General features: G+C 39.7%; 2 protein-coding genes across 2 annotated transcripts; both read left to right on the forward strand.

Annotated features, from left to right (window-relative positions):
• The first annotated feature begins 1,216 nt into the window (after window positions 1-1,216).
• On the forward strand, window positions 1,217-3,996 carry LOC119193031 (gibberellin-regulated protein 14-like). Its single transcript, XM_037446732.1, is given in 3 exon segments — window positions 1,217-1,236; window positions 2,677-2,757; window positions 2,760-3,996. Coding segments are annotated over 3 exon segments (645 nt in total). The 5' UTR covers window positions 1,217-1,226; the 3' UTR covers window positions 3,314-3,996.
• Window positions 3,997-8,917: 4,921 nt separating this feature from the next.
• Window positions 8,918-15,240, forward strand: LOC119193030 (pollen-specific leucine-rich repeat extensin-like protein 3; the record flags this gene model as incomplete). The annotated part of the gene is made up of 4 exons (XM_037446731.1): window positions 8,918-8,968; window positions 12,118-12,417; window positions 13,301-13,693; window positions 15,121-15,240. Coding segments are annotated over exons 1-4 (864 nt in total), but the record flags the coding sequence as incomplete, so codon positions are not given.
• Window positions 15,241-15,243: the final 3 nt, after the last annotated feature.

The following is a 15,243-nucleotide window of genomic DNA, read 5'->3' on the forward strand; positions in this document are numbered from 1 at the left end:
TAGGTAACTATAAATTTAACCATCATGATAATTAATCATCATTTAATCGGTATGATAATGAATCGTTAATTTAACCATCATGATAATGAATGAATTTAACCAGTATGATAATAAATCATCACGATCATTAAACTAGATTAGTCACTATAATATTACAACTATTCAAAATAATTCTCTATTATTATATGGATACACTATTTGAAAAAACATTGTTTTAATAATGCACTCTTTGTAAAAATATGTATTTATTTATATAAAAGTACAGTGATAAAAAATGAGAAATAATCTTAGTGATACTAATCAGTATGATAGTAATAATTATATCAGCCCCTATACAGAGTTCTCTATATTAATTTTAAGGTGTGTGAAGTCTGCCAATCCGCACTAAAGGCACGGCGTGGTAGATTAGGGCCTAAACTCTCTCGAGTAGGCCCGATGCAGCAGTGGGGACGTATATACACGTATTATTTAAAGAGTTCTAATATTATATAGAGCGGATTGGAAGGATTATCATACAAAAATTTGCGCTCATGCGATGGTTACTCAATCTACGGAGAAATAGCAAAACTTCAATGTAAAATACATATTTTTTCCATATCGTGATGCTCATTTTTAATTCGTATATTAGCATATTTTCTATAATAATATATATAAAAATAATATGAGCCCTGTATTATATATCTACTGTTCCACTGCTGGGTACCGGCCTTCTCTACTACTGAGAGGGAATAGGCCTTAGTCCACCACGCTGGCCTAGTGCGGATTGGTAAAGCTTCACACACCCGAAAGAAATTCCCAATGAAATTTCTCAGGTATGCAGGTTTCCTCACGATGTTTTCCTTCACCGTTAAAGCAAGTGATAATTCACAAAGAATACACACACTTAATTTTTTAGAAAAGTCAGAGGTGTGTGCCCTTGGGATTTGAACCTGCGGACATTCGTCTCGGCAGTCCGTTCCACAACCAACTAGGCTATCGCCGCTTATATAAATTTTCTATAACCTTACTACAAATAAATTTTTGAGCGCAAATTTGGTCCTGATTGTTTATAACTATGCTGTTTAATGTCTTTGATTGTTTCTTTTACAGCATTGATAGCCACAGCAGCATCGGCGCCGGCACCTCAGTACATGCCATGCATGCCGTGCCCTGGAACCTTCGCCGTGCATGCCGTACCCACCAGGGCCTCCACCATGCCCTGCCCCCACCACCACCCTGATCCCTGCATGCCGGCGAGTGAGTTCATTTTTAATATTCAAACAGTTCATAATGATTTTTATGTTTTACGCGAATGTTAGACATTAAAAATTAAACTACTTTTCGGATCGTTTCGCGGTTTTATAAGTTAGTTTTCTCCCGACGATGACACTGTGCTCATTCTGCGAGATCGGTCCACCAAAAGCTAAAATTTCATTATTAATTATATAATTGTAAAATGTAGGTAGATATTGTAACTTTCACTTTGCGGATGAACAACACCTCAGTCCTCCCCGTGACCATGAAGGCTGCAAAGTCTTCGAAACGTCGGAAGAAAACTAAAATATAAAAAACCGCGATAGAATCCGAAAAGTAGTTTAATTTTAATGAATAGTCCATGATTGATTTTTTTTTTGGAGTACTGCCATGGTTATCTCCGGGGGTACCCTGCGAACGGTGTACAAGCGATCCCCCGGATTAGCAACCACGGCAGTCCCTGTGAGGGATTGGTGGGCCCGTTATCACCGAGGGTGCCAGCGGACGGGGACGCTGGCGACCCACGGCTATCGGTCTCAGGGCCGGGAGGAGAGGAGGGGGATGGAAGGATCGAAGAAAGGAAGGAGAAGGAGGTTTTAGGGAGGTTGGAAGGGAGAGGAAATATTCGCTTGAACTCTTATAATCCTCAATGTGTATTTAGCAACCATGAGGTATACACACTGAATTGTGTGCCTAGGGTCGCGGCAAACGTGCTCCCATGCATGGGCACTTTTGGTGTGGAGACTCAGCACAAAATTGCTTTAGTCCATGAATGATTGTACTTTTGGGACACGTCTCGTACATTTTCATTTATACAATTCCAGAGAAAAGTTTAATACTTCGCTAATCACCAAGTTTACGCGAATAAGCGTCGTAGTAGATTTGTTTAAAATTATGACGAATTTCACGTGACCTACTATTCAACTACATTTGAAACTAAAGAAAAATTATGTTTATAATAAACACAGGTTTTATTAATTATGAAGTCTCACAACAGATTTTAATATGTATTTGATATGTTTAGTAGAGGTGATTAAACTGTTTCATACATTTCAATGTGGAAACGAGCTTGCTGCTCGTGTGATAATAAACGACTATCCTTAACATTAGGTAGCAACCATGGGCGCCGCCAAAATTACTTTTAGTTAGGTGCATTGCATCTATGCATTATACTACATAGTATATAAGTTAATTTTTTTTTTCAAATATAAATTCCACGAGTATTTGAACATGCTTTACCATAACAAAACCTCTGTGGTTGATAATTCTCATTGTCATTTTGATTGTTTTAGACAGGGGGTGCACGTGCTCTCCCTTGCACTCTCCTTCCGACATGCCCATGGTAGCAACGCCATCCGAATTTGAATTCTAAAGCACGACTATTGCTGCGCGCGTCGTAGTGAAGTATTGACAACTATAATCAAACTTAAACCCTTTTTCCAGCTCCCTGCGGCGATGGTCCAGTTCGTGTGATGGTGCAACGCAACTGCATTCCTGAACGACTTACGCAAGTCGGCTTCAAGAGGTCAAAGTGCCAGGAGGGAGCATCTACTTCGCTCCATCCCCCGACGTGGTCATCCAGCCGCCCGCGATCCTCCTCCGACCACCGCGACAGCCGCCCATCACGCCCCCAGCGATAACCGTTCAACCCCCGCCAATGCTTCCCCTAACCCCACGGCCGATTGTGGTCAGGCCTCCTCCACTACCATGTATAACTCCGCCTCCAGTTCTGGCCAGGCCTAATCCCTTACCACCTATCCAGCCCGCAGCTGTAGTGGTCAGGCCTCCGAAACCAGCTCCTATTCAGCCCCCACCGGTTACTGTTACCCAGCCAACTCCTCAGCCGTTGAATCCACCTCCAATTATGGTCAGGCAGAGGTTACTCCCCAATTTACAAGGACCGACGATCTGTGTGTCAACTTCAGCCATCCAGGGTGGAAGGCAACCCATTCTCCCACCCTGTGTGCCCCCTTGTCTACCACCCTGTGTGCCTCCCTGTCTGGCCCCCTGTCTGCCACCCTGTCTGCCCCCTTGTTCGCCCTGCCTTCCACCCTGCCCTGAACCTTGTATGGCCTACTAACTCACACAGATAGAAGTTGCTAATTAGAATTAGACCATCTTGGTGGGTATTATATTTGTAAGTTTTATTTACGTAAGTTGTAATGTAAGCCGTGACTATAACTACGAAGTTACGCTAACAAATTCTCAGTTAGTCACTTGAATAAAACTTGCGAATATAAGAACTGCCTAAAATAAGACCTATAAGAGAAACCGCCTTCCTAATAACACATCCGCCATTTACAACTTTGTCTTGCTTCATATGACGAATGTCTAAACGTAAACTAAATAAATAACGATGTATAGAACTTTGCTGTTTACTAGGAAGATTTGGAAACTTGTATAAAGAAGATATAACTTGATAAAACCTCGATAAGTAGTATAAATATGATGTCGATGAACAGTGGCGGTCCTAAACGACGCCAAGCTCCAAGCGAAAGCAAAAAGAAACAGACGCGAGGCCCGGGCAGAGTAAAACACGATTCCCCTGTTTTAACAGTTTCGACGGTAAGAACGTAAAAAAGGTCCTGCGAGGCACCACGCGAGGCCTCTATAAGCGCGAAGCCACGGGCGGTTTCCCGGTTCGCCTCCCCCAAAGGCCGCCTCTGTCGATCAACATTCCTTGTGTGGTCAGCATGCGTAACTCACTGTACGTACATTCGTTAAATACGAGGAATAACGACCTAAACGTTTACCATATGGTTCTCTTTGGAACCAAACATACCAACAAGCTTTGTAATGATAGAAACACAACAGCACGAATGGAGGGCACTAGCTTGAACTTGGTATTCTATGTTAAGAAAAATGTCCTTATGTAATAACTAAGTAAACAGAAAGAGGAAGACACTATAAGATCACTTAAAACTCTAATCGTAAAGAGAAAGAACTGATGGAGTTATTGTCTTCTAGATGTTCAAAGCTGAAGCCATCGTTTGAAAACCACCAGCCATATTCACAAACAGTACTATCCGGGACTTTACGGTGTTTTGAACTCCGTGTCCACAAGTCTTTGACTATTCCAGTAATGTCAGAATATATCTACTCCAACTATGGCCCCTATCACACATGCATTGCAATTTTCATAGGGAAAGAACTGAACAGACTTCATTGTAGTACTATTAGGTAATGTTTGTGAACATGGTCGTCTTATCAGAGGTTATTTGAGTCCTTGTCTTCAGAAAGGCGTTTCGTACGGCCTCTGTAAGGTCAAACTTCTTGGTTCTCATATTATGCTTGATTAGCGACTTCTTTATTCCCAGATCTCTCAACGAAATACTAGTTATAGGTACCCGTATAATTCATACCTCAGTGTGCATGTACAAATGTGTATATATAAATATATTTAATAAAATTATAATGTGTATTGTGTTATTTTGTTTGTTTTATTACCCCTGTGTTTTAGTCCCTTCCGTGACCACAAAGTGTCTGTGTCTCGTGGCTGCAAAGTCTTCGAAACGTCGGGAGAAAACTAAAATAGTTAAAACCGCGATAAGATTCGTAAAAAAGTTTAATTTTAATGTTTTATTTACACTTTGATTTGAAAAGGCATCTAATAGTTATATGTTATGTTTACTGATATTAGTGAATCATACTATGCTATTAATTTTATGTTAGTTTGTAAGCATTGGAGTGAAAAACGCTGTTAAGCCTAATTAATAAAAATAAAATATATTAGCCTAGTTGGGAGTGAAACGGACTGCCGAGATGTCCGACGGTTCAAATTCTAAAGGCACAGACCTTTGACTTTTCTAAAATTATGTTTGTATTCTTTGTGAATTATCAGTTGCTTTAACGGTGAAGGAAAACATCGTGTATACTTGAGAAGTTCTCTATAGGAATTTTGAGGGTGTGTGCAATCTACCAATCCGCATTACAGCGTGGTGAACTAAAGCCTAATCCTTCTCAGGAGGCCCGTGCACCAGTGGGACAGTATATAATACAAGACTGATATTATAAAGTTATTTCTTTATAGATCACAATAACATAAGTTACTTTTATAAGATTTATTATAGAAGTTAATTACACACGAAAACCTTACTAATGCAAATTTTGTATACCAGTGACAGTAAAGTACTTATATTTACTCAGTTACAACCGTGTTCACAAACAATACTATGAGGACGCAGTGCGCCTGAACACTGTCGGCTGTCATAGTTATCTGTGGCTATGTTCAGCTTTGTTTATCGACAGCCGACTGGAGTGAAGTTGTGTCAATATTAGCCAATCACAGCGCCATGTGTACGCACTGCGACTATCGTGACGAAAGTACAGACTTATTATCACAGCATTGCTCCGTACTTAGCTAAGTAACGTTTGTGAATACGGACTTTAGATATTACGTAAATGAAACTTATTCAACGAGACCCGTCTTTTACAGAATACTTCGCCAAAATCATATAAGCGGCCGTTCAAATATTACGTTACGCAATTTTTTAAGAATTTTGACCCTCCACCCCCCACAATGTAACGCGCCGTAACGTTTTCCTGTACGCCCCGCACCCCCTCCAAAAGTTATGTAACTCTAAAATTACATTTTTTTCGCAAAGTACCGGAATATCTATAAAATAACTTTGTTATGGTTTTAAAATAAAAAATCTTTTGTTATATAAGACGTTGTACGAAAATCTTGATTTAGACTTCTAAGCTATCCGCCAAAAAGCGGCGATAGCCTAGTTGGGTGTGGAACGGACTGCCGAGACGAATGTCCGCAGGTTCAAATTCCAAGGGCACACACCTCTGACTTTTCTAAAAAATCATGTGTGTATTCTTTGTGAATTTATCGTTCGCTTTAACGGTGAAGGAAAACATCGTGAGGAAACCTGTAGGAAGTTCTCTATAGGAATTTCAAAGGTGTGTGAAGTCTACCAATCCGCACTAGGCCAGCGTGGTGGACTAAGGCCTAATCCCTCTCAGTAGTAGAGGAGGCCCGTGCTTAGCAGTGGGCAAGCATATAATACAGGGCTGATATTATTATTATTAAGCTATCCGCCATACAACTGACGAATATACTGATTGTCTATTTGTGAATGAATAAATCTCTCCTAGCCGAATTTCGGTCACGGCGGCCAATCTTAACAGCGTTCAGCCTCGCAGGACATATTTTTAGTGACGTATAGTAAGACACCGCTGTAGAGGAACAAATGGTTGCGTTCCTCTATGGAAGGGAAAGATTTCAGGCAGATGTTTCTGACCGATCGCGGCTCCTGGCTCCTCCGGGGGCTCCTAATTGGAGGTAGTACATACAGGTTCATATTGACATTGCGTTACTAAATGAAACAACATACTTATTTACTTGGAATAACACTTTATAATGAGTTACTTGAGCCGTAGTTGTAAAATAAATAAGCCTAATTTTCGAACAAAATAAATATTAATGAAAAGTAATTTTAATTTTACAGGCCCTAAAGCTACTACTATTACTCTAAGGGAATTCGTTGCACTAGCATTACACTTTCAGTCAGAAATACACTCACGCACACGCCATATTCGCATTAAACTACAAAATAATCAAAAACTCAGAAATCTTTAGCCAGGATTTTTGGTAAAAATATTCATTATTAATGGATGATTTTTGGCACAATGTCAACAAAGACGAATATGTGGTTTCATTTAGTAACGCAATGTCAAAATGACTCTGTATATACTTAGTCCATTGAAATGTTACATTTTTTAGGCCTTACCTTGCGTTTTTTAGAGGACGCAATTTTATTTTTTTGATGTGTAGGGGGGGTCAGTCTAAAGCTAAAACCAAGTTTGTGGGGTCGCCACCCTTGTCCCACGGCCGCCATCTTGAAAATAGGGGTTGAAATGGTTTTACGATGTATCTCTTAAACTATTTATCTGACAAAAAAATGTATAAACATTTTTTGTTGCAAATTAAATTCTCTACAACTTTGGTCTAGTCACTTTTGTCGTAGAACTATAAATAAAAAAGTTATGAGCGATAATGTTAAGAAATTCAATGTTAAGCAATGTCCATTGCAACGTCATCAGAACGTGTGTTTATAAGGTTCATAATACTTTTTTTGTACTCTCATTAATACCCAAATACCCAAGGGACCATTAGGGAACAAAAGAACATCTGCCTGCTATTATTATTATTCTTTCTAACCTCTCTTATTGTAAGAATAGCTGATAATATTGTGTTGAAGTTGTCGTTCAACTTATATCTTTTAGTTGTGCTACATATTTCTGTACGTGCGGATGTATTTTATTCTGTTTTTAATTGTGAAGACGATTTCGAATAATTTTAGACACGATTTTAACTTTAGTGAAAACTACTTTTTATAAGCATTTTGACTATTAAAAGACTTTTTAAAAGTCAAAATGCTAATAAATAACTCTACTTACGACAACTTCAACACAAAATTATTAGCTATTCTTACAATAAGAGAGGTTAGAAATAATAATAATACTAGCAGGCAGATGTTCTTTTGTTCCCTAATGGTCCCTTGGGTATTTGGGTATTAAAGAGAGTACAAAAAAAGTATTATGAACCTTATAAACACACGTTCTGATGACGTTGCAATGGACATTGCTTAACATTGAATTTCTTAACATTTTCGCTTATAACTTTTTTATTTATAGTTCTACGACAAAAGTTACTGCACCAAAGTTGTAGAGAATTTAATTTGCAACAAAAAATGTTTATACATTTTTTTATCAGATAAATAGTTTAAGAGATACATCGTAAAACCATTTCAACCCCTATTTTCAAGATGGCGGCCGTGGGACAAGGGTGGCGACCCCACAAACTTGGTTTTAGCTTTAGACTGACCCCCCCTACACTCCAAAAAAATAAAATGCGTCCTCTAAAAAACGCAACCTCAAATGTAACTTTTCAATGGACTAACTGTGTCGCGCAAATTTTGCTATCGCAAGCTAGTATCCTGTATCGCCATCTAGCGTGATTGCTGTACGTTATCACTGCGATTATGTCAATACTACATATCATCTTGCAGTTCCGTTGATGTTGACGAAATGGCGTTATATATTAATTGTGCCACCACATATTATAGTGCACGTGTGTGCAATACACAAGAACTCTGTTCCTTCTCATAGTCCGGTGAGACGACATGACCGGAGAGAGATCGGCAAGACCAACGGCTGTACGTGCACGAAGCACGGGGGTACACACCGTAAACTCCTTCCGAGCTTCTGTTGCATATGTTGTACTGCAGTTAATTTCAAAATATCCAACGACTATGAAATGAAAATTTTCTATCATCTTATGAACATATCCCTTTATTCATAAACGTTATTTATCTAGGGACGGAGCATTGCTGTGATAACAAGTCTGTTTCATCAGCTTTGTTTATCTGACAGCCAACTAGATTCAAGTTGTATCTCAATATTAGCCAATCACAACGGCCCTATGTCTACGCACTGCGAAGGCTGCCATGCCGTAAGCACTGAGAAACAGATTTGGTATTACAGCAATGCTCCGTCCTTAGATAAATAACGTCTATGAATAAGGGGGTTAATATATAATTTAAAGAGTGAAGATTAGTTTTCAGGCAGTGTTTGTGTAATGCGCACACACTTGTGCACTATATCTCCTGCGTACTTGGTTGATCTCCGCGAAGATTGGTCACTGCGGCCGAAATTCGACTAGGAGGGATCCAATATGGGGCAGGCTTCCAGACTCCGAATTGATTCTATGGCAATTAACATGCTCGTAATTGATTAATTAGCATACGTTGAAGATGCGAGGTAGAATATAAGCTACGTTGGTGACTTATCAGACCGATTGTGATGAATCCGGATTGATGATAATATAATAATATAATAATAACAGCCCTGTATTATATACTGTCCCGCTGTTGGGCACGGGCCTCCTCTACTACTGAGAGGGTCCACCACGCTGGCCTAGTGTGGGTTGGTAGACTTCATACCCTCGAAAATTCCTAATAGAGACTTTATCAGGTATGCAGGTTTCCTCACGATGTTTTCCTTCACCGTTAAGCAAGTGATAATTTACTAAGAATACACACATAATTTTTTAGAAGAGTCAGAGGTGTGTGCCCTTGGGATTTGAACCTGCGCACTTTCGTCTCGGCAGTCCGTTCCACACCCTACTAGGCTATCGCCGCGTTACTGATTGGTACTGAATAGAAAAACCTATTATTTGTGCAACCAAGGATTCGCGAGTCTTCTAATACCCCTGTGGCGAAGGGTGAATTATTTGAAAGGGAATTCGACATAGAATATAAAAACAATAAGTATAAATGTGGTTTGCAGATGGTTGTAATGATAATTAGATTTTTTTTAGATTTAGAAATGGAAGACAGCAGGAATTGGATTATATGGAACTTTCGCCACTTATAGCCTTCTGGATTAATTAAAAGATATTACGCTGTTACCAAATAACAGATGAGCCCTCTCATACGGCACTAAGTTTTTTTGCTAGTGGTAGGATATATTTTATATCCGCCAGTACCGACCGTACACAAGATGTTAAAACCCGCCATACTGACCTAGTAGTCGTTCAAGTATTACGTAACGCAATTTTTGAAGTTTTTGATCCCCATACCAATTCCAAAAGTTATGTAACTCTAAAGTTACAATTCTTTCTGATATTCACTATTATTTTACGCGAACTACCAGAAAGTCGCTAAAATACCTTTACTATCCATTTAAAATAAAAAACAATGTTACGTAACGCTTTGTACGTCCCCAATCCCTCCCGCACCTGTAACGCATCGTAACATTTTAAAAGACTCCCCAAATTGCGTTACGTAATACTTGAACGGCCCCTACGTGTGTCGCGTTCTGGGATCAGTGTATATCCGGTTCCAACATAATTGTGTCCACTGAGGGGTAATCATCTCTCGTCAGTCGACATTCTATTGGACAGCTCCACTTACCATCAGATGCGGCGCACACTTTGCAGTACACGTATAAGAAAAATTACATCTGCAACAGATTGATTTTTCACAGTTTCACAAATAATTTGCTGACAATCCGCAACCAAAAGCATTAATTGACGCAAATCAACTCCGTAAAATATAGGAATAATATTTCAAATAATTACTCAACTATATCAAAACTTTAATTGTTTTCATTTAGCAATTAGTGATATTTAAAACAAAAGTTATTCACGGATAGCAATTTTAATTTTGTTTTGATTTTTTCAATGGCAATACTAAATATTGCTAGATATATAAAACGCGGGTAAATTTACGATTACTAGACGTCTGGAAGATGGCGAAGGGCAAAGTCATATGGATATCTGGTAACGTATAATATAATTTAATAGCATTTTACGAAAAATAAGTAATAAATAAAAAGAAAATTGGTAGACTTAAATATCAACATCATCAGCCCTGTATCACTTAATACTGTCTCACTGCTGCACGGGCCACCTCTACTACTGAGAGGGATTAGGCCTTAGTCCACCACGCTGGCCTAGTGCGGATTGGTAGACTTCACATACTCTCAAAATTCCTTACGATTTTTTCCTTCACCGTTACAGCAATAATTCACATACTGAAGGGACTAAGATTCTGCGTAGATCGGACCACCAACAGCTAAAAAAATTATTAGTTGTATAATTGTAAAATGTAGGTAGATACTGTAACTTTGACTTTACGGATGACGAAAAACTCAGTTCCCCCCGTGTCCATGAAGGCTGTAAAGTCTTCGAAACGTCGGGAGAAAACTAAAATAATTAAAACCGCGATAAAATCCGAAAAATAGTTTAATTTTAATGTCTAACTTTCGCGTAAACATAAAAAATCATTTAAAAAACTATTAAGTCACTACATAGTACAAAACAAAGTCGCTTTCTCTGTCCCTATGTCCCTTTGTATGCTTAAATCTTTAAAACTACGCAACGGATTTTGATGCGTTTTTTTTTTAATAGATAGAGTGATTCAAGAGGAAGGTTTATATGTATAATAACATCCATTAAATAGTGGAGAAATATTGCACCCGTGCGAAGCCGGGGCGGGTCATAGTATTTTATAAAATACAATTAATTTGACAGCCATCGTCACAAATTAACATGAAAATACTCGTAGAACTACTGTTTAACTGTCGGTAAAATTTTGTCCGTTCTATCCTCGACGAGTTAATTTACATAGGACTGGTTCAAATTTAAGTTAAAAACTATAGTTTTCGTTTGTTTTGAGACATTACGACGAATGTAATGCTTGGATATTGTTATTCAACATGTCCGTTGTTGTTACGTTGAAATTTTATTTGAATAGACAAAGATTTTTAAGAATATAAACTACTATCTGACCCGAAAGACGTTGTCCCGTCTTAACTATGAACTTGCAGCGCGCATTCTGTCAATCGCTGACAGTTATTTCAAACAATTGACAGTAATATAACATAAATATGTTCGTTAAGTTTTCTTAAATTATCTAATTTGCCGCGCAATTTTTAAATTTTTCTTTCATAAGAACCTTCTCCTCACAACAACAAAAATTAGTGAAATCGGTCCAGCCGTTCACGCGTGATGGCGTGACCAAGCAAAATAGGGATTAATTTTTATATATTTACATATTCAACCATTTCTTTTAGTTCCTAAAACATGATTCATTAGTAGGGTAGGTCCATTTCTATCAATGAGACAGTATTTTTTTTATACTGGCACAAAAAAGTGTCCTCACTGCCTGATGGTAAGTGGGGTCCAATAGTGTCGACTGACGAGAGATGATTACCTCTCAGTCGACACAATTATGTTGGAACCGGATATACATTGATCCCAGAACGCGACACACTTGAGCCACTATGGCGGGTATTAATATCTTGTGTACGGTCGCTATCTGGGCGGATTCTACACCAGCAAAAATATAATACAGAATCTATTTATTTCAGTTCTCATCTTGGGCACGGCGTTCGCGCAGCCCTGCCAAATCCGCAATACCCATTCGAACCCTGCCTGCCCCGTGCCCATCCTACGACCCGTGCGCCCCCTGTGATCCCTGTGCACCCTGCGACCCCTGCGCCCCTTGCGACCCCTGTGATCCCTGCGTTCCGTACAACCCCTGCGTGGACCCCTGCCCGCCGCCATGCCCGTCTCCTGCGACCCATGCCCGGACCCCAGTGTGGTGCAAGTTGGACCCTACAATCCCTTGTGGGCCGGCTGTGAATTATATGTACGGGCAAGCGCCAGCGGTATGTCTTACAGGAATGGTATTATTTTATTCCCATTGACGTATATTCTATAGACATGAACGTCGATATAAAATATTTGTTCAAAATCTGAACTAAAATGGCAAGACGTCACTGTTATAACCTGTTCACTTGAACAAATAATTTTAATTATTTGACTAATATTTGTTATTCAAATCCAGGTTAATACTTAGACTCTAGTTGAGTGCTCCGTACACAACCACAAGCTGACAATATTGACCATACTAATGTCAGTTTGAATGGATTGCAGTTCATTTCAGTTGAACACAGTTAATGTTCGGAACGTCAAATCTAGTACGTAGTACATATATATATCGATGTTTTTCCCTTGTACGGGATAACAAATTGAATCAACATTTCGTCAGCCAATTTGTCTGGAATATTGGCCCATTACCAGTCTACACTTACTGTATTCAAGAAACCCTCATGCTGACGCTACTGAGTTGTTCCAATAGCTTCGTTTTCATAGATAAATAGGTGATATTTTGAATCTCTTACGTAAACCATTCCAACTGCTCCCTATCTTTGTATTTGATTAATTTCGTTTGCGGGATAATGACAAATTATTTTTCCTGACATTCGCCGAGCTTCACTGCTCGGTGTCATGCGATGCCACTGCTGATCCTGGCTTACAGGAGTTGATTGGCGAGTGTGAGGGTGATAAAGTCTCTTACCTATACGGCTATCGAAGCTGTCCATCGAAAAAACGCCTGTAGTTGCAAAAAGACGAAACGAATTTACCTCCACAGACGGAATACGGCTCCCTGACCTTAGTATTAAGTTATATAATACTACGTGAGATTAAGAAAGCCATCATGAGGATTTGAATTAAAGTTGCTCAATTGAAGAGGTTATAATCATGTAAAATAATAATACTGTTACATTGCTATTTAAGGATAAAAATCAATGCAGCTTAACATCTTTCTACATCACAAATCGAAAATACCAACGCAATAATCCTGAATTTTTCTCTCAAGGTTCCATAATCGTGAAACCTGGCCAGCTGAACTTCCCTCCACCGCAGCCGATACTGGTGAAACCGGGCAGGATCAACCTCCCCCCTCCTGCAGCAGTCTGGGTGCGTCCAGCAGTGATCCAGCCCCCCACGCCTCCTCCGATCATGGTCCGACCTCCGCCAATAAATCCTCCGACGCCTCCACCGTTCTACGTGAGGGTACCGCCTGTGAGGCCACCGATTCCTCCTCCTATTGTGGTTAGGCCACCACCCGTGTGTGTGCCAAGACCTCCTCCACTCAGGGTAAGTTCTTTACACTTTATCCCCGAACGATTAGAAAGATGCAGTAAGAGTATTTGGCTTATTTTATAACTTTCATAAGATATGTACGTCATATAAATTCTGAAACAAGAAATCATTGATGCAAAAGCCACAAGTTATAAGCCATTGAGAGTTTGTTGGTAGAGGTGTCTAATGCAGAAAAGAAACGAAATCGTTGCATGTGACGTCGGCGGACATTACGATGCCTGTGAAAGAAAGAGATGGAGAGATATCCCCATTTCTGCACTAAGCAATATTTAAAATTTGAATTACTACCTCATTTCTTATCCAAATTTAATCCTGTTTTCACAGAAGGACTTCATATTAAAAAAAATCTTAAAATCAAACATAGTCAAATAACCTATTAATTTAGACTTCGCCGTGGTCCCCAGGCTATTGGGCACAAATCCCAGGACTAAAAGATACTGAGCAGGAACACTCAATATCTCTTTGCTCTACCTCAAGATTGAATGCGAGACAACATGTTACTCACAACGCAATGTAAATTGTATCAAAGACAGATAAATATTAAAGACGAAGGTTTCTAATAAAATAAAAACTAAACAGCATGGTTTAATATTTGCATTTTAATAAACATTCTAATTCGAACAAAGGTCATTGAATCAACTATAGGTCCACTCTTGAACACAGGCCTCCGTTAAAAATCCAGAATGACGTTTTTGTGTAACCAAACTTTATCATTATCTGACTAAAACTCCACGTGGCCCTCTTCGGCGCGTTAGGAATGGCTGCGGGCTTCTTCTGACGGAAGTGTTTAAATTGTCGTCCGCAGCCGTCAGTCGCCGACAACAACAGCATGAGGCCTACCTTCGACATACTGCCGCCTATTGCGGAGTTCACCATAATATACAAAAGGTGTACACACACTAATGGCGGACAGCTCTCTGCCGCCCGCCCACGACACCTTGATGACCTGTATTAGTCACTTCTTACGATAGGCCGGTTAATAATATATATAATATCAGCCCTGTATTATATACTTGCCCACTGCTGAGCACGGGCCTCCTCTACTACTGAGAGGGAATAGGCTCTAGTCCACCACGCTGGCCTAGTGCGGGTTGGTAGACTTCACACACCCTCGAAAATTCCTATAGAGAATTTCTCAGGTATGCAGGTTTCCTCACGATGTTTTCCTGTACCGTTAAAGCAAGCGATAATTCACAAAGAATATACACATATTTTTTTAGAAAAGTATGAAGTGTCCTTGGAATTTGAACCAGCAGACATTCGTCTCGGCGGTCCGTTCCACAACCAACTAGGCTATCGTTGCTTTGACAGCAGGCAGGGGATACCGTAGTGGAATTCTCCAAATGCCACCAATACACAGCTTAGGAGGTACATCTTCTAACCCTGCACTATAACCTATAACAATACATTTGCATCTCCAGGTACAACCGCCACCAGTCCTGCCGCCAGTACCAGACGCGATAGTCATCCGACCAGCGAAGATCATCGTCCCATCACCACCTACCATCTGCTTCCGTCCGAACCCGCCCATATGCTTCAGGACA

Source organism: Manduca sexta, unplaced genomic scaffold (assembly GCF_014839805.1).
Source record: "Manduca sexta isolate Smith_Timp_Sample1 unplaced genomic scaffold, JHU_Msex_v1.0 HiC_scaffold_354, whole genome shotgun sequence".
Classification (NCBI taxonomy): Eukaryota; Metazoa; Arthropoda; class Insecta; order Lepidoptera; family Sphingidae; genus Manduca; species Manduca sexta.